The sequence below is a fragment of the Pristis pectinata genome, chromosome 2 (genome assembly GCF_009764475.1).
Source record: "Pristis pectinata isolate sPriPec2 chromosome 2, sPriPec2.1.pri, whole genome shotgun sequence".
NCBI classification, from domain to species: domain Eukaryota; kingdom Metazoa; phylum Chordata; class Chondrichthyes; order Rhinopristiformes; family Pristidae; genus Pristis; species Pristis pectinata.
Window position 1 is genome coordinate 38,839,136 of NC_067406.1, and position 27,387 is coordinate 38,866,522.

At 39.5% G+C, this 27,387-nt stretch overlaps 1 protein-coding gene across 2 annotated transcripts in view; it reads right to left on the minus strand.

The window, feature by feature from the left end:
- Positions 1-27,387, minus strand: part of kiaa1328 (KIAA1328 ortholog) — a 138,338-nt gene that overhangs the window by 98,342 nt on the left and 12,609 nt on the right. For both annotated transcript variants that reach the window (XM_052044007.1, XM_052044009.1), the window contains exons 3-5: positions 19,303-19,451; positions 16,217-16,314; positions 11,412-11,527 (exon numbers count right to left, since the gene is read on the minus strand). In XM_052044007.1, the coding sequence (XP_051899967.1) occupies positions 11,412-11,527; positions 16,217-16,314; positions 19,303-19,451 (363 nt within the window). The remainder of the gene's footprint in view (positions 1-11,411; positions 11,528-16,216; positions 16,315-19,302; positions 19,452-27,387) is intronic.

The window sequence follows — 27,387 nt, forward strand, 5'->3', positions numbered from 1 at the left end:
CCCTGCAGTGCTTCCAGTATCATTGTTCTTGCACCACATCCATCAGCATTTCAAGTCTTACTGGAAACTTCACATTCTTCTACTCCCTAAATCCTAGCAACTTCCACCAAGACCACTGCTTCCTGCAAACTGAATAAGGAGCCCGACTGTAGGAAATATGACTGCAAGTGACTCTTCCCACAATCACTTTTGCTCCCTGACACTCCCCTGCTCCCTTCACGTCTCTGATCTTATACTTTCCCTTCTTGCTACCCAGATTTTTATGAACCTTGCTTTATGCTTAGGACCAATGTGGGAACCATGTTCTGTAATCCTACTGATAACAGCAGCTGCATATCTTAACTGTTGCTTTGAATTAATTCAGCAGTGCCCTTATGATAATTGAAGAGTAATGAAGGCTAACCAAGACCTTTTCAAGATCGTTGCTCACGTTGAGATGAAGGAGGAAGCGATATTGGGTCTCTTGAAAAATATTAAGGTCGATAAGTCCCCAAGGCCTGATGGAATCTATCCAGGTTATTGAGAGAGCCAAGAGAGGAGATTGCTAGGGCCCTCACTGAGATCTTTGTATCTTCTTTAGCCAAAGGTGAAGTTCCAGAGGATAGTCAGTGATCTTCCTTTCTTTAAGGACAATAGGAACAAAGCAAGAAATTAGAGGCCAGTGAGCCTTACATCAGTGGTAGGGAAATTATCAACATTTCTTGGGGATAAGATTTACTCACATCTGGGAAAGCATAAACATTAGGGATTGTCAGCATGTCTTTGCATGGGAGAGGTCATGTCTTATAAACTTGATCAATTTTTTTTTGAGGACGAAGATGATTGCTGAGGGTAGGCCAGTGGATGATGTATATATGGACTTCAGTAAAACATTTGATAAGGTCCCTCATGGTAAGTGATCCAGAACATTACAGCACATGGGACCCACGGAGACTTAGTAGATTGAATTCAAAATTGGCTTGGCCATAGAAGACGGAGGGTAGTGGTGGAGGGGTATTATTCTGACTGGAGGTCTGCAACCAGTGGGGTTTCACAGGGATCAATGCTGAAACCTCTGTTTGTGATAAATATATTAATGATTTGGATGAAAATGTAGGTGGGCTGATTAGTAAGTTTGCAGATGACATGAAAATTAGTGGAGTTATAGATAGCAAGGAAGGTTGAAGGACACAGCAGGATATAGATCCGTTGGTAAAATGGCAGATTCAGTTTAATCCAGACAAGTGATGCACTCTGGGAGGTCATATGTAAGAGGAAAGTATACAAGTAAGTGGCAGAATCCTTGAGTATTGATGTACAGAGGGATCTTGGGCTGCAAGTCATAGCTCCCTGAAAATGGCAATGCAAGTAGAGTGGTAAAGAAAACCACCCTTATGGAGGGATATGGATGATACACTGGAGGACATTTAGTATAATTTGGCATCAAGATCAGCACAACATTGTGGGCTGAATGGCCTGTCCAGTGCTGTTCTAAAACATACGTTCTAAAATGTATAGCATACTTGCCTTTATCGGTCAAGTTGGGAAATTATGTGGCAGCTTTATAAAACTTTGGTTAGGCCTTATTTGGAGTGATTGTGTGCAGTTCTGATCACTGCATTATAGGAAGGGTATGGAGGCTTTGGAGAGGGTGCAAAAGAGGTTCACCAGGATGTTGCCTGGATTAGAGAGAAGGATTAACTGTAAGGAGAGGCTGGCCAAACTTGCATTGTTTTCTCTGGAGCGTCAGAGGCTGAGGGGCGACCTGATAAAAATATATAAAATTATGAGAGGCATGGACAGGATAGTCAAGACCGACATAGGTTTAATGTGAGAGGGTAAAAGTTTAAAAGAGATTTGCAAGGCAAGTTCTTTTTTTTTAAAAGAAACACACAGTGGTAGATACCTGGAGCGTGCTTCCAGGGGAGATGGTAAAAACAGATACGATAGCAATGCTTAAGAGGCACTTGAACAGGCAGGGAATTGAGGGATATAGATAATGTGTAAACAGATGGGATTAGTTTTAAATGGCATCATGGTTAGCACAAACATCGTGGGGCGAGAGGCCTGTTCCTGTGCTCTATTGTTCTATGCATCTTCTTTCATCTGACTTTATGGTTCTTTCTCTGGAGCTGTAGACCAGCATGGCTTACTGAGACTGCATCCAACTTCATTGACTAGTTTTTCTGTGCTTGCGTCAGTCTCACTGTAGCAAAATCAGGGCCACAACTGGTATTTTAATTCTTTCAAGAGTTCGATCAAATGATGCATTGAATATCAAGGAAGGTTGCAATACTGTATCACTGCAAATGACACAGTGGAAATGACACATTTTGTTGTCATCTATAGCTACCAAAACATACAAACTGACAAAACTTTACAGCCTCCAGCAAACCAAGAGGCAAGACATTTGAATAGCTGGTTAAACTAAATGAAGAGCATGACCTTACTGAATGGTGGAGCAGGCGCAAGGGGCCAAATGGACAACTCCTGCTTCTATTTCTATTTTCTTTCTAATGAGTGCCTATCCCTAGATGAACTTTGTATAGTTCATCAATATAAGATTACAAGTGAGTCAGCAATTAGAGGGAACAGTTGCAAACTTTGTTGTGGATATGAGACGAATTGCTGAACCTTACCTTCTGGAATCCATGAGCAAAGAAGGTTGCTCAGCAAGAAAAAAAAACTTCAAGCAGGTATTTGATATTGCCTAGGCAATGGGTACAGCAGTCACAATTTGCAACATAAGTGTATTATTTTATGAATGTTTTCATCCAAGTTGAGGGAAAATATGTAATAGTCACAGCATATGTTAGGACCCATTGTGATCCTATTGATATCTATGCCCTCTAGTGGATGACTGGAATAAAATAAAAAAATGGCTCTTGCAGAGGAGGGACATGTTTTAACTAAGGAGATGAGTGTTTTTATTTGATTTTTGAACACAGTGAACATACAATGTTTGAACACATTGAATATCCAACACATTATGATACTCATCTATTACTTAAACCTCCTTTACTTTTACTCCAGCCTTCACTTTTTCCTCCCAAGCTGTGAAGAGGACAGAGTCCCACTCACCCTCAACTGTTTCATTCCTTCCTCCCGTACCCATTTGCTCCATTCCATGAACAAAGTTTTTTTTGAAAAGTTCAACCGAGTGAAGGCATGGCCAGCTTCTCCAGACATTTACTCCAACGCCCTGGGAAATGATCAGGAACTGGAAATGAAGTCCAGATAACAGCTAGGAAATCTGACAGACCATTAAAGGCACAGAGACTCTCATTGATGCTCAAGAAATGAAGTATTTCAAGAGATGACAGGGAATCCCCAAGCTCTTGGTTTCAAAATTCTTTAGCTCATGAAAGGATTTTAGGCAATATTGGAAGCTGGTAAGCTGAATGAAATGAATCTTCCAGAAATATGGAAAGACTAAAGTGGGAAATGGTCTGCATTCCACCCCTTCTTCCCCCCACCGTACTAGCCAAAAGAGTCATGCTTACCTTTTTTTTAAAAATCATTAATAAGATTGTTTCACTGTAAAATAGGGAGAAAAGCATGGAGTTCCAAAGGGTGAGGACCAAACCCTAGAACACTCCAAAACGTTACAAGCAGATTCACAGGTTTGCATGCATCAATGACTTCTAAAACCCCCATCAGGAATTACCACGTAGAAAGAGTACACCCTGATAAAAAGGTTTCTCAAATGCTAACTTCTCTGCTCTAAAGTTTCACAAAATTTTCCTTGAGGTTGCAAGTACTGTAAGAATATTTTACCTTGTTAGAACAGACACGGACAAATAAGTACACAGACAGCTATTTTTAAAGAGCACAATACATGACATGTTTTCAATAAAAGGGTAACTAATGGATTTTTTTAAAAATATGTTTATTAATTTGGTACTTAAAAGTGGGTAAGGGTTACATGCTAAGCACCACATTAGAGGGCACATCATTCATGAAAAATGTCTCACTTGTGGCTTCTAGAAAATTGTCAGTGATCAGTGCAAAGAGCTCAGATTAAACGAGCCTTATCCTTGGAGCAAAGGATGAGAGGTTTCAATGGAGGTGTACAAAATCATGACTGACTTCGATATTGCAAGTTGTTGGGTGGAGGGGTCAAGGACCTCAGGTTATGGAATTAAAGTGAAAAAGACCCATGGTGACATGAGGAAAAGCTTCACTTTCTAAAAATTCAGCAATTACTTATGAACTGGAATTGCAGAAAAAAAGTGACAAATGCTGATTCACCCATGCTTTTGGAAATGTTTCCCCATACTGATTTAACAGTATGTCATAAACATGTAATAAAGAGATTTTTAAAAAAGGTAATTCTTTGAATGAGTAGATTGTCATAACTTTTCACAGGAATGTGATTATAAATTGGGCCAACCTGGCCAATTCATTATATGCATCTTTTTGTTTAATGACTTCAACAGCTAAGCCTTGACATGAGCATGCTAAACACCACTGCATTCCTGTTAGTTACACTCAAGAAGTGTCTTTTATCTATCAAAATTACACACTAAATACTAACATAATTGGCTTGTAAAGACATACTGTAGCAGTTAAAATAATACTAAAAACTAAGGACAAATTAAAACCTCGACTCTAAAGCAACTTGCAACCAAAATGAAATGGCAGAAGGCAATAACCCATAGTGAAGATGTAATAGGAATAATTGAAACACAATTAGATAAAGAGTAGAACTGATAAATAAATCAGATTATAACAATTAGGAATGATGTACGAGTAAAAGGTCTTGAATTAGTTGTACTGATTAGAAACCACATATTGGCAATATAAAGTGGGAACGGTGATTAATCACACTGAGGTATAGTATAAACAACCCAAGAGTGGAAAAAAAAGAGATAAAGAAAAAAAATAAAAGACGAAGTAACAATCAGAGAAGGTTTTAAACTAACCACAGATAACTGGCAGAGGAAACAAGGATACAGAGAATAGAGATTTTACAATGCCTTCTTAGAACAAGTTAGGAATCCTCTGATTCAAAGTTTTAAAAACAAACAAAAAAAAATCAAAAAGCGAAAGATTGCAGATCCTTGAAATCTGATATGAAAACAGAAAATGCTGGAAATACTCAGCAGGCCAAGCAGCATCCAGAGTTAACATTTCAAATCATTGTTCTGATAAGGGGTCATCAACCTGAAACGTTAACTCCGTTTCTCATTCTGCAGATGCTGCCTAATCTTTGAGTATTTTCAGCATTTTCTGTTTTTATTTAATGTAAGAAACCCAAATGAAATGGAATATTGCTGGATCTAGTAACAGCAAACAAATCAGAATAGATAAATGAAGCAATCATAAGTAATAGCTATTCAATAGTGGCCACAACATAATAAGAAATAAGATAAATTTGAGAAGAACACACGACAGACAAATACAAGCTCGGTCAATTGGAAAAGTGATTTTTAAACAGATGAGAACAGAACCAGAAAAAGTAAACTGACAGGCGTGTTACAAAGAAATGCAAAGCATTTAAAAGATGATTACTAGTGAACACAAGTATGTCACACTACGAAGCAAAAATAAAAGGGATAAACACAATGCTCATGAGTAATGACAATGAAATGGCAGAAATATTAATTACCTTACCATAGTTTTTCCAAGGAAAGACAAAAAGTTGGGCAACATATTAAAAAAGATCCAAAAAAGATCACATTATAGAAAAGGGAAAATTGATAAACTAATTAAACAGAAGTTAGATAGCAAAGGTATCATTACCTCACAATTTTTAATTGTGGGGCAGTGCAGTTGATATAGACAAGTAGATCAATTCTTCAACAAGCATAGAACCAACCTGCTCAACCCTAGCTCTAGCCCCAACCCATGCTGACAAAAAAAAAATTTGTTTGTTTGTTTTTCAGAATGCAGGCAGAGCTAGCAATCCCAACATTTATTGCCCATCCCTAATTAAAGTTGAGAAAGTGGTGACAAGACAAATTCTTGAACCTCTGCAGTCTATTTGGTACTACTACAAAGCTGGTTCATGGATTTAGACCCACAATAAAAAGGTATGGCAATATAATTCCAAGTCAGGACCTCTGCAGGTAGTGGTAGAGACAAAAACTAGATGCACCTGTATCACTGTCCACAACAATAGCTTAGAAAAATGTCATGTGGACATTCTAGTTGAACATATTAAAATTTTTTTAATGTTTTAGTATTTACTAGCAGATCTTACATATGCTAACTTACCCAGTGGCAAAATGTGCTTGAAGAAATTTATGCATTAGGGTTCAGCAACAGTTCCACTGAGTAAATTGCTCAATGGAGATTATTTTCTTACAACATAGGAGACCATTCAGCCCATCAAGTCCATATTGGCTCTTGGAACATTCCCATCAATCACATTCCCCCACTTATTTCCATTACCTATTCTTTCTCACATTCCCATCAACTCCACACTAGTTCACCTGCCACCAACCTAAAATAGGGGCAATGTACTGTAGCTATTTAACCTACCAAGCAGCATATTTTGGGGATATGGGAGAAAATCACAACACCCAGGGGAAACCTACATGACCACAGGGAATATGTGCAAATTCCAGACAGACAGCACTGAAGATCCAGATCAAAACCTGGTTTTCTGGAGCAGCGAGATAGGTAACAAAATGTATTCATGCATCAGTGCGGTTGATGACTTCATGACTTCAGTAAGGCCTTTAACATACATCACATGTGACCTGGCCCAAAAAGATTAGAGCCCATCAAAGGCAAGTTGGATTGAAAACTGGCCTTGTAATAGGAGGAAGAGCATGATGGAGGGTTGTTTTTGTGATTGGAAGCCAGTGACCAGTTTTGTCCTTTTGGGATCAGTACTGGGACCCTTACAGTTTGTTACATACATTAATTTGGATATGAATGTAGGAAGAATGATTAGTACGTTTGCAGTAGTGGGAAGAGACTGGACAAGGGGAGACATTATGGATTATGGTTAGCCCTCTTTATGGATCTTGGGCAAGAAATAGAAGCAGGCAGTGCAAGGGTTAGGGCAATAGGAGGTTGGAGGTTGTGTACTAACCATTGATTTATATAGTTGTACCATGATCTCTCTGCTTTTATTTCTATGCCAGTTAATGAAAGCAAATACACCTTAACAAATGTATTTATCTGTGCTGCTGTTTTCAGGGTACCTTAGACTTATCAACAAGGTCTATCTGTTCCTCAGTACTCCCTTAGGTGCCATCATTAATTATTTTATATCCTAGTCTTATTAGTGCATCCAAAATGCATCACCTCACATTTTTCAGGACTAAATTCCATCTACCTTTGCTCTGCCCATTTTACCAACTCAATGTCATGTGGCCTGAGGGTATCCTCCTTACCATCATCGCTGCCATTAATTTTCATGCCATGTGCAAAGTTATTAATCATGTCTCCTACAATCACATTCAGATTATTAACATACATAACAAAAAGCAAGAATCTCAGCACCAATCCATACGTGCACCACTGGCCGTGGGCTACTAATCACAAAAACAACCCTTGGCCGTCACCCTCTACGTGCCATCAACAAGCCAAATTCAGATCTAATTTGCCATATTGTCCCTGGATTCCATGGACTCTTTGGACCAGTCTCTCGTGTGGGACCTTATTGAAGATCTTACTATGTAGACTACATCAATTACACTTCCCCAATCGATACATCTAGTTACCTCTTTGATAAATGTAAACTAGTTGGACAGGATGCCCACTTAATAAAGCCATGTGACTATAATTTGTTTCATCTCTGCCTCTTGAAGTACAGATTAGTCCCAGAATTTTTCCAATAATTTCCGTCACTGATGATGGACTTGTACACTATAATTATCTGGCTTATCCCCACTGTCCTTCATGAATAAAGATACCGGATTCACTAGCACCTATCCTGAAGCCAGAGACTATTTGAAAATTTCTGTCAAAGTCCCAGCAATCTCTTCCCATGTCTCCCATTGCAGCCTGGAATACACATCAATCAGGCCTTTCAGAGTTATCAACTTTTAAGCCCACTAAGACATCCATCACCACCTTTTCTCGATGGTAACTTTTTCTAGAATTCTATCATCAGCCTCCCTGTATTCTCCAACTACAATGTCCTTCTCTATAATGAATAGAGATGTCAAGCATCTTAATGAAAATTCTCAACTACATCCTCTAGCTCCATGACCAGATTGCCACTTTCTACTTAATAGGTCCTATATTTTCCCCTGGTTACCCTTTTCCTCTCAATATAGTCAAAGTCGAGTTTATTGTCAAATGCAGGTGCAATGAAAAACTTACTTGCAGCAGCATCATAGACACATAGCATCAGATAAGCAGTATTCACAAGAAAATATGTTAAACATAAATTATGCACAATTTTTACATGAAAGAACACAATTAGAAAAAAAATGTCCATTTTAGTGAAAAGTGGTCATGGTGTGGCTAAAGTGTAGTGATTAGGTTTTTGCCGATTGGTTCAAGAACCAAAAGGTTGAAGGGAAGTAGCTGTTCTTGATCCTGGTGGTGTGGGACTTCAGGCTTCTGTACCTCCTGCGAGATGGTAGCTGCGTGAAGATGGCATGGCACGGATGGTGGGGATCTTTGAAGACAGATGTTGCCTTCTTGAGGCAGCACCTCCTGTAGATACTATCAATGGTGGGGAGGGATCTGCCCATGATGTATTGGGGCAGAGTTCACTGCTCTCTGCAGCTTCTTACGTTTCTGCGCACTCAAGTTGCCATACCAGACCATGATGCATCTAGTCAGGATACTTGCAACAGTACATCTGTGGAAGTTTGTTAAGAGTGTTCTGTGACATACCAAACCTCCTAAGAAAGTAAAGACACTGGCACGCTTTCCTTATGATTGCATCTATGGGCTGGGCCCAGGACAGGTCTTCCAATATGTTAATGCCCAGGAATTTAAAGCTGCTGACTCTCTCCACTGTCGATCCCCCAATATAGACTGGTGCACGTTCGCCCTCCTTCCCCTTCCTGAGGTCAACAATCAGCTGTTTAGTTTTGCTGACGTTGAGCAAGAGGTTGTTGTTGCAGCACCACTCAGCGAAGTGTGCTATCCTCCAGTAAGCTGAATCATCGCCACCTGTGATTTGTCCAACAGACAATAGTGGCATAAGTGAATTTGAAGATGGCATTGGAGCTGTGCTTAGCCACAAGGTCATGTGTGTATAGGGAGTAGGGCAGGGGGGCTAAGCACACAGCCTTGAGGTGCACCTGTGTTGACGATCAGCGAAGAGGAGACATTGTTACCAATCCTCACTCACTGAGGTCTTGCAATGAGGAAATCGAGTATCCAAGTGCAAAGGCCTAGGTCTTAAAGCTTGATGAGGAGTTTGGATGGGATGATTGTGTAAAATGCTTAGCTGTAGTCGATTAACAGCAGCTTGACGTACAATTTCCTATTGACCAGATGGTCCAGAGCAGAGTGAAGAGCCAGAGAAATCACATCTGCTGTTGATCTATTGTGGCAGTAGGCAGATTGGAGCGAATCCAGGTCACCTCTGAGGCAGAGTTGATTCACACCACACCCAACGTCTCAAAGCACTTCATTATGGTTTATGCAAGGGCTACACCAGACAGTAGTCATTGAGGCAGGTTACCACATTCTTCTTGGGCACCAGTACCACAGGTGGGAACCTCAGACCGCAGAAGCAAGAGATTGAATATGTCCGCACAAATACTTAGTACTCAGCCAGGTACACCGTCTGGACCAGACACCTTTCAGGGATTCACCCTCTTGAACGATGCCCGGACGTCAGGCTCAGACTGAAATTACAGGGTCATCCTGAGATGTGGGGACTCGTGTGGGTGTATCATAGTTCTTCCTACCAAAGCGTGCATAAAAGGTATTGAGTTCATCCAGGAGTGATGGGTCATTGCCACTTATGTTACTCGATCTCGCCTTGTAGGAAGTTATATTGTGCAAACCCTGCCATAGCTGTCAAGTGTCCATCTGTGATTCCAGTTTAACCCAAAATTGCCTCTTTGTGTTGCAATGGCCTTCCGGAGGTCATGCCTAGACTTCTTATATGACTCTGAGTCACTAGCCCTAAATGCCACAGATCTAGCCCTCAGCAGATTACGAATTTCCTGGTTCATCCAGGGCATCTGGTTGGGGAAGACTTGGAATGTTTTCGTGGTTACACATGCATCCACGTATGTCCTTAGGAAGTCGATGACAACTGTGGCATATTCATTTAGGTCCGCTGACAAATCCTTGAACATGGTTCAGTCCAGGGACTCGAAGCAATCCTGAATTTGCTCGTCCGCTTCTGCTGTCCAGCTCTTCGTAATCCTTTTCATCAGCGCCACACTCTTCAGAAGCAGCAGCTCAGCCAGGTGTTCAGATTTATCAAACTGCGGGTGAGGGATGAAGCGGTAGGAATTCTTGATGGTGGTGTACCAGTGGTTGAATGTGTTGATTCCTCTAGTATTGCAGGTAATGTGTTGATAGTAGTTATATAATGCTTTGGGATTTTCTTTAATCTTGCCTATCACTGCCCTCTCTTTGCCCTCCTAATATTTTTTTTTGTACCCCTGCATTTTCTATACTCCAGTAGGGCCTTTCCCATTTTCAGTTGTCTATACCTGCCATATCCCCTGACATTCATGGTTGCTTGAACTTATTGGTCTTATTCTTCATTCTTACAAACACATTGACACCAAACTTTTACTTCATTCTTGAACGACTCCCACTGGCCAGATGTAGACTTACCTGCAACTAGCTGCTCTCGGTCCACTTTTGCCAAGTCCCGTCTTATATTGAACACAGCCTTTCCCTTAATTTCTAATCCATTCTGGTCCTTCTCCATAACAATCTTAAAATTTAAACAGTGTTATGGTCACCATTTCCAAAATGACCTCTCAGACACTCCCACCAGTTGCCCAGCTACATTCCCAAATATTAGGTCCTGTATTGTCTTTTCTCTAGTAATTACTATCTATAAGCTCTGCACCTTGGTGGGCTAATGTAGTGCATTTTGCAAATGACACACAAATTGGCTAAGGTACTCTGGTGGCATCAGCTTCCATCACCTTTCCAGACCCAGCAAAAAATTCCTAATATCCTATGTAATGTATGCAGAAAATGCATGTTCATAAATGAAGTACACTATAAACATGCACAATACACCAATTACATCAAAAAGTTTAAATCTGAACTCTTCAATGGGAAAGCAAAACATGATTTTTCAACATGTTTGAAGGTACATTGGTGAGGTTTCTTGTGAAAGCCCAAGAAACCTCACCAACTTATTTTCTTAACTCTAGATTACAGTCAATACTTGGAACTGTAGCAGCTCTGCACTTCATCCAACATTTGTGAAACTAGATCTACTTATATCAAATATATAGAATCCCAATAATATTCTGCTACATTTTGGAACATAATATTTATAAATTCAAAACCATTAGACCAGTTAAGGATATCTTCCCGCTCAGTCACAATGAGGTCATTCTGATCCTCCAGCTCTTTGATTTTCTTCTCAAATGATTCCTGTTCAGCCTTTAATCGCTCCTTAGTTTCTTCTTTCTCTTCACTTACTCTAAGTAGGCAAGCATATAAGCAAATAGGGTTTTAAACAAAATGAGTTTCCAGTATTGCATTTTTATTTATGTATTCTGTTCAACATTTGATAAAACTGATTCCCAGTTCCTGAAAAGTGCATTCTACTACAGTTATTCAAGATGCAAATTTGTCTCAGCTTTTGATAGATGATAAACTTGAGGTATACTACAACTGGACAAATACTGGCTTTACTAGCAACTCCCCCATGCAGTAAATGAATCATTTTTTTTAGTTCTAAGTTTCCCTCTGATCTTTTACCAATTGACTTAAATATGTCCAACTTTTGCGTCAGTGGAAATGGTTTCCATCAACTATATTAAATACTTCCATAATTTTGAACACCTCTGAAATCTATCCATAACCTTCTTTGCTCAAAGAACAATATCATCTTTTCTAGCTTTTCTTCATAACCAAATTCCCTCATCCCTCTTATCATTCTGGTAAGTCACTTAAGCATCAAAGACTCTGACATCCTTCCAGGCAGAGTTGAACACAATACTCCAGCTTAATAATTTATTATGTGTAACTTTGTCGTGCTGGTCACTTACTATAAAGCCAAGGGACCAATCTGCTTTAACAATCTTATTAACTTGCCCTGTCATCTTTCAAAGACTTGCATACATGAAAATTCACTTCTGCATATCTTTCTTTCTTTTTCAATCTTTTTATTAATTTTCAAATTAGTACAATAATATATATAACATGAGTAATTATACATATGGTGCAAAGAGATCAGGATAGCAATCATAACAGTAATCATAACAGTTAATATATATAATCACAAGGAGTAAAAAAAGTAATCTAGACCTCCCGTTCTCTTATTAAGTGAACAAATACGAAAGAAAAGATTGAAAAGAAATGAAATTTAATTATATGAAAGAACCCCCAAATCAAAATAAAATTGATAATAAACCAAAAGAAAACCAAAAACTTCAAAAAAAAAAACTGGACTGATATTTCTTCAATTAAAAGGAAAAAAATTACTATGTCGTCAACTCCGCTCCTCTGCATTCAAGGGTTATCGAAAGGGATCTGAAAAAGGTCAGCTTATATCATATGGAAATATTGAATAATGGACTCCAAACTTCCTCAAATTTAAGCGAAGGAACAACAGCAGCACTCCTAATTGTTTCTAAGTTTAAACATGCTATAGTTTAAAAAACCTCTGAAAAGTGGTGGGAGGTATTGGATCCTTCCACTGCATATCTGTTAAAATTCTGTTTTTCACGTCATTCTTCCAAAATGTATCACGTTATATCTTTTCCACTTTAATTTATTTCATCCATTCTTTATGTGCTTAGTTCACCAGTCTCTGCCCATGTCCATCTCATTGCTTATTACAAATTAGGAAAATGTAACATTTTTTGAAATTATGTTATTTCAGCTCCAAGTTATTACATCATTATTTCATCAAAAATTTCAATCAAGTTCATCCACCATGGTTTACCTCAAACAAAGAACAAATATGTGCTGCCATTTAACAACCTATTATTTGCCTCCCAAATTTGTATCCTGGTCTGTAATGAAAGTTCCCCCAAAGCCAACTGTCCTACAGTTGCCACATTTAAATGATCCAAAGGGTGGCTCTGCAAGGCAAATCTTTCCACAACCCAAGTAATATCCTGGCTTCAAGGCCACTGGATTATATGCCTCTGCTTCTTCCGCCTACCCCGGAAACTGTCTAATATTTCTCACTGAAATTTATTTTATATTAGTCATTCAAAGTCCCAGTTAACTTTGCAGGCCTCACTTACACTATATTTCCTTAGTGTTCTTTATAACCTGAAGTAGCAATAGTAAAGAAAAAGCAAGATATAAATAGTAGAAAAGATAGCAGAAGGGGAAAACTGCTAAAAGGAAAATGGGAGAGTAGAAACTGGAAGAATCGTACTCAATTAAGTTAACAGGCAGGAGAGTAAATGAGGAGAGGTACAAGAGAGAAATGATACATAAAGGCACAAATACAAAAAACTCCCTAGGTTATGACCAAATGAGATACAAAGAGATGCCCATGGCAAGAAGTCTTCAACAAATTTGTGATACCATAGTACAGCTATTAATATTACATTACGATACACATTTTCTATACTTAAAATTAAAAGATTTGTGTTATATTTATGGGCAAAACCTGAAGTTGCATTTAAATGTAATACCTATTCACTTGATTCTTAGAGAACCACCTCTCATCTCTCATGCCTTCTTTACCAAACATCCTACACTAGGTGGCACTGACACCTTTTGCTTTTGGCCCTTATTCTTAATTATCATTTTCTGTTTAACAAAGTTCAAGCGAATAAAGGAAATATGGTCACATTCCAATAGCCCAACCACAGCCAAGAAAGCTCACCAACACCTCTACTTCCTCAGGGGGTGAAAGAAATTTGGCACGTCCCCTTTCACTCTCACCAAATTTTATCGATGCATCATAGAAAGCATCCTATCTGGATGCACCACAGCTTGCTATGGCAACTGCTCTGCCCAGGAACGCAAGAAACTGCGGAGAGTCGTGGACACAGCTCAGCACATCACAGAAACCAGCCTCCCCTCCATGGACTCTGATTATGGTGGCTGCTTTACCGAGGCAACGAGAAGTATAGACAAAGACCCCACCCACCACGGACATTCTCTCTTCTCCCCTCTCCCATCGGGCAGAAGATACAAAATCCTGAAAGCATGTACCACCAGGCTCAAGGACAGCTTCTATTCCACTGTAACAAGACCATTGAATGGTTCTCTAGTATGATAAGGTGGACATTTGACCTCACAATCTACCTTGTTATGACATTGCACCTTATTATCTACCTGCACTGCACTTTCTCTGTAGCTGTGACACTCTATTCTGCATTCTGTGTTTTATCTTGTACTACCTCAATGCACTGTGTAATGAATTGATCTGTACAAACGGTATGCAAGACAAGTTTTTCACTGTACCTCAGTACAGGTGACAATAATAAACTAATTCCAGTTTTGCAACCAGAGTCAAGATCCAGAGTGTGGGCTGGGGTCAGGAGTGCTTGTATGGTTCAGCTTGTTTGACAATTCATCAGGTTCTGTTTCCTGCACTCTCTTTAAAATCACCAGGGCTCAGTTTCTCAATCCTTTAAACTCACTGGAAAACTTGATTATACTACTGTGTAACATATAAAAAAGTGAAATAAAAGTATGTTGGTGTAACGAGTAACATTTAATAGTCTGGAGAATCTGCCAATCCAATACCAAAGTCCTCAGGGTGCCAGATTATTGGAGTTTTGCTGTACAATCTGAAGCCATACAACTTAGATTACATGGCACCAGTGTGTTCACATATCTTGGAGAGTCAATTGGTCTTCTGACATGCAGTTATACAGTTATACAGTTTTACCTTACAAAAAAAAAGAATGTACTCCCCCTGATTTGTGTTCACATATAGCAATCTCTATTTATATCGCCTTTAAACCAAACCACCTTAGATTAGCGTTATTCTTAACTGAATGCGTTTTTATGAAAATTAGTACATAATGGGATAAAAGTTATGGTAAATCAATTTTATAAGCAGTTGCAAGAAACTACTACTCAGAACGGGCATTTTCTTTAACATAAAACATCTCAAATGCCAATAACTTTTAATTAAACTCTGAACTCTCCACACAATGGCCCATCTGGAAGAGGAAGTACCATGAGAACACCCAGAAAGGGCAAAACAATTTCTTAAATTGTATATTTGACATTAATTAAAAGCTTGGTCAAAATAAGCCTTACAGAGAGAAGTAATTTGGGTTTAGACAGGTAAAATGGTACAGCAAAGTGCACAATCACCAGAGAGTTCTCATAGGATTGTAAACTGAAGAAAGGTCAGAGTCTATAAAAGGTACTTGATCATAAAGCACAGTCAAAGTCTGCAGAGAAAGAGAGGGTGATAGTACTGTAAGTACATTACTGGCACAGTGGACAGATTTTGTGATGTTCTATAACTCTTCAGTTTGGTTGCACAGATCACTTCCCAAGAGATAGCCAAAAAAGGTCACACTACAAAGAAGCAACACTGTTCCAATATCTGAAGAGTTCTGTCAGGTTACGCTGGCATGTTCCAATGATAGGAGGCAAGCAGAAGAGGAACCTGCACAGGTTTCTAAAGAACAGTGCCCATAGGACGCAGCCCTCTTATGGAATGACACTCACAGCAAGAGACCCCTCAATGAACATCTGCACTTCTAGAAGCCCTGCAATACAACCAAATGCCTCTTCCAAATCCAAATGCAAGTCGCTGACCAAGAATGAAAATATTCCCCATTTTACAGGTCCAGTTTTTTCTTTAAAAAGGTTCCTACAATGCAACTGTGAACTACAAATTATCTTGGGTGCATCAGCAGAGAAAGTCTGCAAAGATCCTGAAGCAATGTTATTGAGAATGAAGACAATTCTGACTTCCAGAGGAGTTCAAGCACTTGCATGAGCTTGTACTTCTATTTTTCCAGGAGGTCACATTTATGAGTATGGACTATCTTATAGGAGGGGAAGTGTTATAGACATTGCTACTGCTGGAAATGTCGATTAGAAGTTGCCTTTGTGGAACCTACAGGGGTGATTTGATACCTAGTGTGTAAATGAGTAGCTGAATCTGGGGGAAATTTATGGAAATGTGGAGAGAATGTGGACACCAGGAAAAATTGAAAACTGTGACACTCACCTTGCAAGCTCCCTGATTAGGTTAGCAATGCGCCTCTTGTCCTCTGGGCAGAGGTCCTTCAAAGATGCAGTCTTGGACCCCTGCTTCTCCTTAATAACCTGTTTCAGGACAAAACCCCAAGAAACTTGTTACAATTCTTGCAGCATTAACATTTCTCCATTTTTCCCTTCAACCTGTCCAAAGTCATCAATCCCTTCAGAATCTCCTATCTCCTATCCCATAGTTACTACCCAACTTTTCTCCTAATGACTCAATTTTCCATGGGATCCACATTAAATTCAATATAGTCAGGAACTCATTTTCCTGCGACACCCCTATTCCTCCACAAAAATCATTTGATGAAGCAAAGGGAAACAAACCTAGGAGGCGAGAACAATCTCAAAGACCTTACATAATTTCAAAAAAGACATTTCCACTTGCAGAAGACAGTGGCACTTATGTGCAAGAGGAAATTCAGAGGAAACTTCTTTATTCAGGAAGTCATTAGTCTGTGGAACTCATAAGAAGTCAAAGCAACTCATATGGCCGCATTTAAAGGGAGTCACTAGTGAGCAAAAAGTATATAATGGTGGGTTTTTAAAAATTATATGATAAAAGACTAAAGACCATCTTAAATCAAAAACAAATTCCAAACAAAAATAACCTCAAAAGATTATATTTGACTGTTGCAAACACAAGAAATATGACTGAATGGACAACTCCTACTTCTTCAAGCACAGTCCATCATTCACTGAGATCTGAACCGATCTTTTACCTCAAAGTATTTTCCTGCCCTATCCTCATATCCCTTGATTTCTCCAATTTCCAGAAACCAATTGATTTCTGTTTTCAATGCAGTGACTGTACCTCAACAACCCTCCACAGGAGAGAATTTCTAAGATTTTCCCCACCCTCAATGAAGAAATGTCTCCTCACTTCAATATTAAATGACACGTCCCGTATCCCTCTAAACTCCTCAGCCAGGGGAAACATCCTCCCTGCAAATGCCCTGCCCAGAACTCCAAAAATTTTATGTTTCAATGAGATCACCTTTCATTCTTCTAAGCTCTTAAAACATAGAGGACTCTCTTTCGCTTCATATGACAGATCTACCATTCCAGCAATCAGTCTGGTGAATCTTTGCTCACTCCCTCTACAGAAAATATCCTTTTTTAAAAAAAATATAAAAAGGTAAGGAGACCAGAACTTTAGACAATACTCGAGATGTGGCCTCATCGAGGCACATCTAATTGTAGCAAGGCATCTTTATCCACATGCTCAAATTCTCTTGCAATGAAGGCCAACATATAATTTGCCTTCCTAATTGCCTGCCTTCCCTGCATGTTAGCTTTCAGTGATTATGTGCAATGACTCCCAGGTTCCTTTGAATATCAACATTTCCTAATCTCTCACCAGCTCAACATTTCTATTAGTTACCAATGTTGAAAGTGTGAAGTTATCCACATTGTACTCCATCTGCCATGTAGTTACCGGGATACTACTGGCCTAGTTCCTCTGGAAACCTATTTTGCATCCTCATCTCTACTCACATACTTAGTTTTCATATCAGCAGCAAACCTAGAAATATGACACTGACAGAAAATGTGGATAAATGGGACCCCAAGTAGCAAACCTGCACAGCCCTACTAGTCATAACCTTCTATTCCTGAGAAGGGCCAGTTTATTCCTGGGTTTTTTCCTATCTGTTAACCAACTCTCAAACCACACTATTATTTTACCCCAAAATATATATACTCTTTCCTTGTTCACCAACCTCCAGTGTGGAACCTTGTTAAAAATCTTGTGAAAATCCAAGTACACAATTTCCGCTGGTTCCTGTTTATTTATTCTCCTAGTCATATTCTCAAAATAACTCTAATAGATCAGCTAAGCATGATTTCCCTTTCAGAATATGATTGCCCAGAAGTGGCAATGGAATTATTATTTTCTGCAACTTAATCCTTTATTATTCCAGCATCTTCCCCACCTAGTGATATCAACCTAACAAGTTGGTAGTTCCTTTTCTTTTCCCCATTTTCTTGAATAGTGGGATTGTATTTGCTACCTTTCAATCGGCAAGAACAATTCCAACATCTATAAAATTTTTAAAGATGATAACCAGAGCATTCACTACCTCCACAGCCACCTCTTCCAAAACTCTGGAGTGTAGATCATCAGGTACTTGGGATTTATATTTTCCAAGGTTATCCACTACCTTGGTGACATTTTCCTTACTAATTGTTATTTCTTTTATTTCCTCATTTGCACTGAACTCTTGGTTCTCCAATATTTCCGGGAAATTTTAACTCCTCCATATATTTTATATCCCCATTCTCCTGCATTTGTCTGTAAGGGACACATATTTGCCTTCTCTAATCTTCTCCTTTTTACGTACTGAGAGATACTATTACAGTTTTTTTTGTTTCTCATTTATTTACTCTCATATTCTATTTTCCCTCATCAATTTCTTCTTCATCCTTTGCTGAATTCTAAAATATCCCAATCTTCAGGTTTACTGCTTTATCTGGCAACTTTATAAGCCATTTCCTTAGATTTAACGCTATTCTTAATTTCTCAGACCACTTTTCCTGTTACATTTTAAGGCACAAAATGTATGTTTGTTGCAAATCATGAACTATTTCTTCAAATGCTGTCTAATGTCATCCCTTTCAAGTAGATTCCCAACCTATTACAGCTAAACAATCCATTGTTTCCTTTTTTTTTCAAAAATTGAAAGCTCTAGCTTCAGATTCAACTACATAACTTCAGAATTTAATATAAAACTCTATCACATTATGGTCACTCTTTCCTAGGGGTCCTGTTACAACATTGGTTACCCCAAGATCTAAAATAGCCTGTCCTTCATTCAGTTATTCATTATACTGATCTACATGGCCTTCTCACATACATTCCAGGAATTCATTTTCTACATTGTAGAATTAACTTGCACACAGACTAGGCACATCAAATTAAAGACTCCATGATTACTGCACCATTACATAAACCTCCAATTTCCTTACTTACATTTTGCCTTACAGCACAACTACTATGCATGAGCATAGTCTTCCATGGTTTACAAAATGTAATAAAAATTACAAAGCTTTTACCTCATTTGACATGGACGGCTTTACAGGTCTGGTCTTCAGAGGATTCACAAAAACAGAATCGGAGTTTTGTGGGGGTTTCGCTCTAACTTCTTGAATTTTGTACCATTTCCCATTTGTTTCAGGTCTGACATTTCCCTCCATCAACAATCCTAATAAATGCAATAAACATTTTTTAAAGATGTCCTTCAGATTATCAGTAAATAGATTAAATAAATTGCCTTTTAAAAAATACAATGCAGACAAACTAGCAATACTACATTTATGCTTATCCCTGGTTACGAATATATGAAAAAATGTGCAAAAAATGACCAGATGGTTCATCCTACCTAACTGAATTCCAATCACTATTCCTTCCTACCAACAAATACATAGACAGCCAAAAGAGGCCAAAATTTCAGAATTCTTTCCTAAAGCCCCCAAGACAATAAAACTGGAAATCACTGACAAAAAAGTAAATAGGTAGCATTAGCCCAATTCTAAACATGGCAGGGCCTAAAGAGACAAATGTCTTCAAGTGAAGGAGAGAATGAATCACACAGAACAAACTATAAGATATCTTTATTAGTCACATCTACATCGAAACACACAGTGAAATACATCTTTGTGTAGAGTGTTCTGGCGGCAGCCCCCAAGTGTCGCCTCGTTTCCGGCGCCAACATAGCATGCCCACAACTTCCTAACATGTACGTCTTTGGAATGTGGGAGGAAACCAGAGCACCTGGAGGAAACCCACGCAGTCACAGGGAGAACGTACAAACTCCTTACAGACAGCGGCTGGAATTGAACCCAGGTCGCTGGCGCTGTAATAGCGTTATGCTAACCACTACACTAGTGCTTTTGAAGTGGCAGATGGCACAACTGAGGTATTAAATGAGGTCTGTGCACAAGTCTTCAAAATTAACTACCATTTGGAAAAATATGGGTTAGCAAATAAAAATCAGCAGAGATTTGTTAGGGGTTACTTGTTTTGTCTTACGATTGCATTATTTGCTGTAACATTATTGATGAAAGTATCTCAACTTTCAAAAAGCCATTACATGTTGTAGTACATAACATATTGTTTATTGAATTAAAACTGAAAGGAATAAATTCACAGTGACAGTGCAAATGTGAAAGGGTGGCCAGTAACCAAAGATCACAGATTTAAACAGACAAAAGCTGTTGCAGAAAGACAAACTCGGGCATCGACCCAACACAGGGAAAATTGCCCATGATATACACCATCAAGTCAAATCCAATACAGCCATGCACCGTCCCATTATAGTTTATTAATCTCAATCATCAGCAAAGGTTCGAGGGAGTCATCAACAGTGCTTCCATGCAGCTTTGACTCACCAAGGATTACTCATTAGTTTTGTCAGATTAACCTCATTACAGCTTTGGTCCAAAAAGGATAAAATAGCCCAATTTCCAAGGAGAAATGAGAATGACCATCCTCAAAATCAAAGCAGAATTTCCGTGTCTGGCATCAACAGTCCTAAGTAAATCAGTCAATGGGAATGGGGAGCAAACTCTCCAATGAATGAAGTGAATACAAACAGGAAGATGGCTGCAGGTGTTGGAGGTCAATCATCTTAATCTCAACAAATGCTTCAGGAGTGCCACAGGTAACGTCTTTATCTCATCCTTAGTCGTTTTGTCCTTTTCCTGAATGTAATTCCAATAAATGCACCATGTCCACTAATGAAAACCCAGAAAAGTCAAACTTGGGCTGAGAAGTGGGAAGTACAGTAATATTAATGCCATGTGTGCAGCAATGACCATTCCAACAAGAGAAACTGAACAACATTATCACCCTGAAATCCTTCACTTGAAATTCTTCACTCGAGAGGCTGGGTTGGTCACTATTGATCAGAAAGTTAACTGCATCATCCAAATTAATACTGGGTTACCAGAACCGGTCAAAAGCTAGATGTTCTATGGCAAGCAAACCATTTCCTGACTCTCCAAAACCTTTCCACAATCCATATAATTTGCTGGAATACTCTCCACCTGGCTGGATGAATGCAGCTTCAGTTACATTCAGGAAATTCAACACCAATGGAAACAAAGCAGCCTGCTTGATTTGGAACCTACTCACCGTTACCTCAAATCCACCAATGGGCACCATTTATAAGATTTACTACAGCAACTCAGGCAGATAACTTTAACACCATCTCTGAGATCCACAATCACCATCTGGAAGGACAAAGGCCACAGGGGTACTGAGAGCAACACCAGATCAAAGTTCCCTCCAAGACACACATCATCTTGACTTAGAGACATATCACCATTCCTTCTTCATTGTTGCATCAAATATTGAACTTCCTAACACAGAATACTGCAAATATTTTCTTCACCACATGACTTTCAGGTGGTTCAAGATGGCAGCTGAATAGCATCTTCTCAAAAGCAATTGGAAATGGGCAATAACTGCCTGCATCTGACAAACAGAACATAGAACAATACAGCACAGGAACAGGCCCTTTGGCCCACAATGCTGTGCTGAACAAATTAAATGCTTAACTAAACTAGTCCTTTCTGCCTACACTACGTCCATATTCCTCCATTCTCTGCATATTCATGTGCCTATCTAAAAGCCTTTTAAGTGCCTCTATCATATTTGCCTCCACTACCCCCGCCCCGGCGGAGCATTCCATACACCCACCACTTTCTGTGTAAGAAAAACTTACCCCATACAACTGCTTTGAACTTATCTCATCTCAAATGCATGCCCTCTAGTATTAGACATTTTGACCCTGGAATAAAGATAGCAGCTGTCTACACTATCTATGCCTCTCATAATCTTATAAACTTCTATCAGGTCTCCCTTCAGCCTCCGCCACTCTAGAGAAAACAACCCAAGTTTGTCCAACCCCTCCTTATAGCACATGCTCTCTAGTCCAGGCAGCGTCCTGGTAAACTTCCTGCACCCTCTCCATAGCCTCCACATCCTTCCTATAATGGGGTGACCAGACTAAATGCAATACTCCAGATGTGGCCTAATCAGAGTTTTTAATAAAGCTGCAACATATCTTCCTGACTCTTGAACTCAATGCCTTGACGAATAAAGGCAAGCATGCCGTATGCATCCTTTACTACCCTATCTACCTGTGCAGTGGCTTTCAGACAGCTATAGACTTGGACCCCAAGATCCCTCTGCACATCAACACTGTTAAGGTTCCTACCATTAACAGTGTACTGTCCCTTTACATTTGATCTCCCAAAGTGCAACACCTCACTTTTGACTGGATTAAATTCCATCCGCCATCTTTCCGCCCATATCTGCAACTGATCAATATCCCACTGTATCCTTTGGCGATCTTCTACACTATCCACAACACCACCACTTGTTGTATCATCTGAGAACTTACTCACCCACCCACGTTTTCATCCAAGTCATTTATAGATATTATAAATTTAAATGAATTTGAAAGGAACTTTTCATCACAACTGCTCTGATTATCAACCCAAAATATTAATCATCGTTTCTCTCTCCACAAAAGCTACCTGGCCTGCACTATTTCCACCATTTTCCATGCAACTTTCATCTATTACATGCTGTGATGTGGAAAGCAGTGCCTAAAAGGGTGGCGGAATACAGATTCAAAGGGGAATTAGATGGTGATGAGGAGAAAGAAGATTACAAGCCTCTGGGGAAAAAGCTTTCTAACCCATTTCTGTGTTGTATTACTTCATTTAAAAATGCATGCAAAACCCTAGTTTCCTAAAACCTACATGAGGTGCCTACAATTCCCTTCTTTTCAGAAGCTAAACCAATTATACATCAAGGCTCAGGACTGCAATCAACACAAGGAAACTAAATCCAAACAGCTTAAATTGTGCTATATTTTGCATTACTCTTGACCCTACCCAAAAGCCTACTATTGGTAATTTGGTTTATTATTGTCACTTGCACTGAGATAGAGTGAAAAATTTGTTTTGTAGACCATCCATACAGATCGTTTCATCACATCAGTACATTCAGGTGGTACAAGGGAAAAGCAATAATAGAATGCAGAACAAAGTGTTATAGTTACAGAGAAAGTGCAGTGCAGGCAGACAATAAGGTGCAAGGCCATGACGAAGTAGATTGCGAGGTCAAGAGTCAATATTATCATACAAGGGGACGATTCAATAGTCTTATAACAGTGGTATAGAAGCTGTCCTCCAGCCTGGTGGTATGTGCTTTCAGGCTTTTGTATCTTCTGCCCAATGGGAGGGGGTAGAAAAAAAGAATGTCCGGTGTGGGTAGGATCCTTGATGATGTTAGCTGCTTTACCAAGTCAGCAAGGAATGTAGACAAGAGCCCATGGAGTGGAGGCTGGTTTTCATGATGAGCTGTATCTACAACTCTCTTCAGTTTCTTGCAGTCTCAGGCAGAACAATTGCTATACCAAGCTGTGATGCATCCAGATAAGATGCTTCCTATGGTGCATCTATAAAAATTGGTGAGGTTCAATGGGGACATGCTGAATTTCTTTAGCCTCCTGAAGAAGTTTGTTGTACTCCTATTGATTTCTCTTCATAGTACAAGTTGATCAATTTTAAAGGAGCGAATGAAGGCAAACCAAATGGCAATGGTCTCTTTAATCAGTTTTGTAAATTTAATTAAAAACATGCCACTGCACACTGATTAAGAGTACATAACTATTTGATAAAAGCCCAAAGGAAAACATCTGGTGGGCATATATTATTCTTTTTAATGATACTGAATTTAATAGTTTCAAATGGTAGAACAGCAATGTAAAACAATACAAGTATCAGTGATAATAGTGAAGTTACACCAATCTCACCAGCCAATTAATCAAGAAAGGAAAACCCAGAGGATCCAAGGGAATGCAGCAAGTTGAATTAAAAACTGTTCCAGTGGACAAAAGAAAAAGGTCACAGTCAGAAGTATTTTTAGTGACTGACAGGGTTCTGCAGAGCTCAGCAATGGCCCTCTGCCTATTATGGTTTATATAATTGTTTTGAACATAAAAACTGGTACCATGAGTAAGATTTTGGGCACAATAATGGCAAATGGAATGCCATCTGAAGGATTGCAAGGGAAGGCATGGCAAAGGCTAACAAGATCAGAGAAGACAGGATAAAGGTTCCACAGTCTGAATGAAGCCTCCAGACCAAAATAAGCACAACTCTGTTTCTCCCTTCACAGATGCTGCCTGAACTGGCGAATATTTCCAGCAATTTCCATTTTTATGTCAGATTTTCAGCATCTGCAAGGGAATAACAGAATACACATTGCTGATTGTAGAATACTGAGAAATCCAGAGGAATTGAGGGATCTTCTTACCCCTGTTCATAGATCCTTGAAGACAAAAGAAGTAAACAAGGTAGCTAAAACAGCACATCCATACAAGAGCACAGAGGTCATGCAGTAACTGCACAAAATACTGGATAGGCAACAGAGTACTAGATGCGATTATACTAGAGAGAGTGCCAACCATCTTTGCAAGGATGTTTCCAGACTGGAGAATTATTGTTGCAAGAAGAATGGCTAGACAATTTACTTTCAAAAACAGAAAGGAGTGAGAGGGTACCTGTCCGAGTCATATATATTTACGATAAACATAAACACCATAAACAGGAATGACTCCTTTCCCTTAGCTGAGCAGAAAATAACAAGAAAGGCATAGGTATAAATTAATTTAGAATTTTCTGCAAGTACAGCAGGACTGGAATCTGCTGGCTGAAGGAGGTAGAAATGCTTCACCACATTTATGTAATACATGGATGGCCACTTTGAAAAACCATAACCCAAAACATTATGGACTAAGCTGAGAGATTAACCTAACCTCCTTTTCTGATTGTGTGGACATGGTAAGCTAAATAGCCCACGTCTGCCGTAAATTTAATGAAGAGAAGAAAGGACTTAAGGAAAATTTAATTTTTTTTAAAAAGGAGTTAATTCAATTAACATACAACTCCATAATAGTACAATCACAAGATGCCGAAGTAGATAAACAGTGATTTTAAAAAAATGTATAATGAGTAACTAACAGTTGCAAGGATGATCCTTAGTATATACTTAGTCTATATTTTTCTCCAGTTGCAGCCACCAGAGCAGCAGAGGGGAGGAGTAGCAGTTATTTTTTAAGAAGCTGTGTGATTGGCTAAGTGTGTGGCAACATCACACTTAGTCAATAAAAGGAAGGTAGGGTAAAGCAAAGCAGCCATAGTGAGAGTGGACCAGTGTAGGAGTGGGAATCTGAGGCTTCGGCGAGGAGGCACAGGTCAGTAGCAGGCAAGAACAGGCAAGGTTTTTTTAATAGTAGTTAAATAAAAAGACATCAAATTATAACTAATTAAATAAAGTAGGGATGCAGGATCAGGTGATGTGTTGTAGCTGCATGATGTGGGAGCTGATGGACCCTATTGTGGTTCCTGGTGACCACATCTGCAACAACTGTTGGTTGCTCGAGGAACTCTGGCTCAAAGTTGATGACCTGGAATCTGAGTTCAAACACTATGATGCATCAGGGAGGGGGAGAGTTACCTGGATGCTGTGTTTCGGGAGGCAGTCACACCCATTAGGTTAACTACTTCAAATTCAGTCTGTGGTCAGGGACATGAGGGTGTGACTGTGAATGACACAGGTAGGAAGATCCAAGAGGTAGTGCTGGAGGAGCCTCAGCCCTTGATCTTATCCAACAGGTCCGAGATTCTTGCTCCCTGTGTAGATGAGAGAGGGGGCTGTACGAAGGATTAGCAACCAAACCCCGTGATTCAGGGAGCTATTCAAGAGGGGACAGAGAAGAGAAATGTAGTTGTGATTGGGGATAGTATAGACAGGGGAATAGACAAAATTTTCTGTCGCAAGGATCGAGAGACCTGAAGGCCACGTTGCCTGCCTGGTGCATGGGTTCGGGACATCTCATCTGACCTGCAGAGGAATTTGGAATGGGAGGGGAAAGATCCCGTTGTCGTGGCCCATGTGGGTACTAATGATGTAGGCAGAACAAGGACAGAGGTTCTGCTAAGGGAATTTGAGCAGCTAGGGACTAAATTAAAAAGCAGAACCAAAAAGGTAAATCTTTGGATTGCTACCTGAGCCATGTGCAAATTGGCACAGGGTAAATAAGATCAGAGAGTTAAATGTGTGGCTCAAAGATTGGTGTGGGAGAAGTGGATTTAAATTTGTGGGAGATTGGCACCAGTATTGGAGGAGGAGGGAGCTGTTCCGATGGGACGGGTTCCACCTGAACCACACTAGGATCAGTGTCCTGCCAAGTCATATAACTAGGGCTGTAGACAGGGCTTTAAACTAAATAGTATGGGGATGGGTTCAACAGATTAGAAAAGTATGGATAAAGTAAAAGGGAAGGAGAGTGTAGGTGAGGTTACTGAAGTCTCCAGAATAAAGAATAAGACAAAGTTTATAAAAGGATAAAAATTTAACTTCAGGCAACAGAGACAAATTTGAGAAGGGTGGTGAACACAGGACTGAAGGTGTTATATTTGAATGCACACATTATATGAAAAAAGGTAGATGAGCTCATAGCACAGTTAGAAATTGGCAGATATGACATTGTGGGCATCAGAGTCATGGTTAAAAGATTGCAGCTGGTAGCTAAACATCCAAGGATACACATCCTATTGAAAAGACAGGCAGGTGGGCAGAGGGGGTGGGGTGGCTCTGTTGGTTAAAAAATGAAATCAGATCCTTCGTAAGAAGTGACAACGGATCAGATGTTGTCAAATCCTTGTGGGTAGAGTTATAAAACTGCAAGGTTAAAAAGACCCTGATGGGAATTGTATACAGGCCCCCAAATAGTAGCTAGGATGTAGGGTACAAATTACAACAGGAGATAGAAAAGGCATGTAAAAAGAGCAATGTTACGGTGGTCATGGGGGATTTCAATATGCAGGTAGTTTGGGAAAATCAGGTTGGTACTGGATTCCAAGAGAGGGAATTTATAGAGTGCCAACGAGATGGCTTTTTAGAGCAGCTCGTGGTTGAGCCCACTAGGGAAAAGGCCATTCTGGATTTGGTGTTGTGCAATGAACCAGATTTCCTTATGGAGCTTAAGGTAAAGGAACCCTTAGGAGGCAGTGATCATAATATGATAGAATTCACCCTGCCGTTTGAGAGGGAGAAGC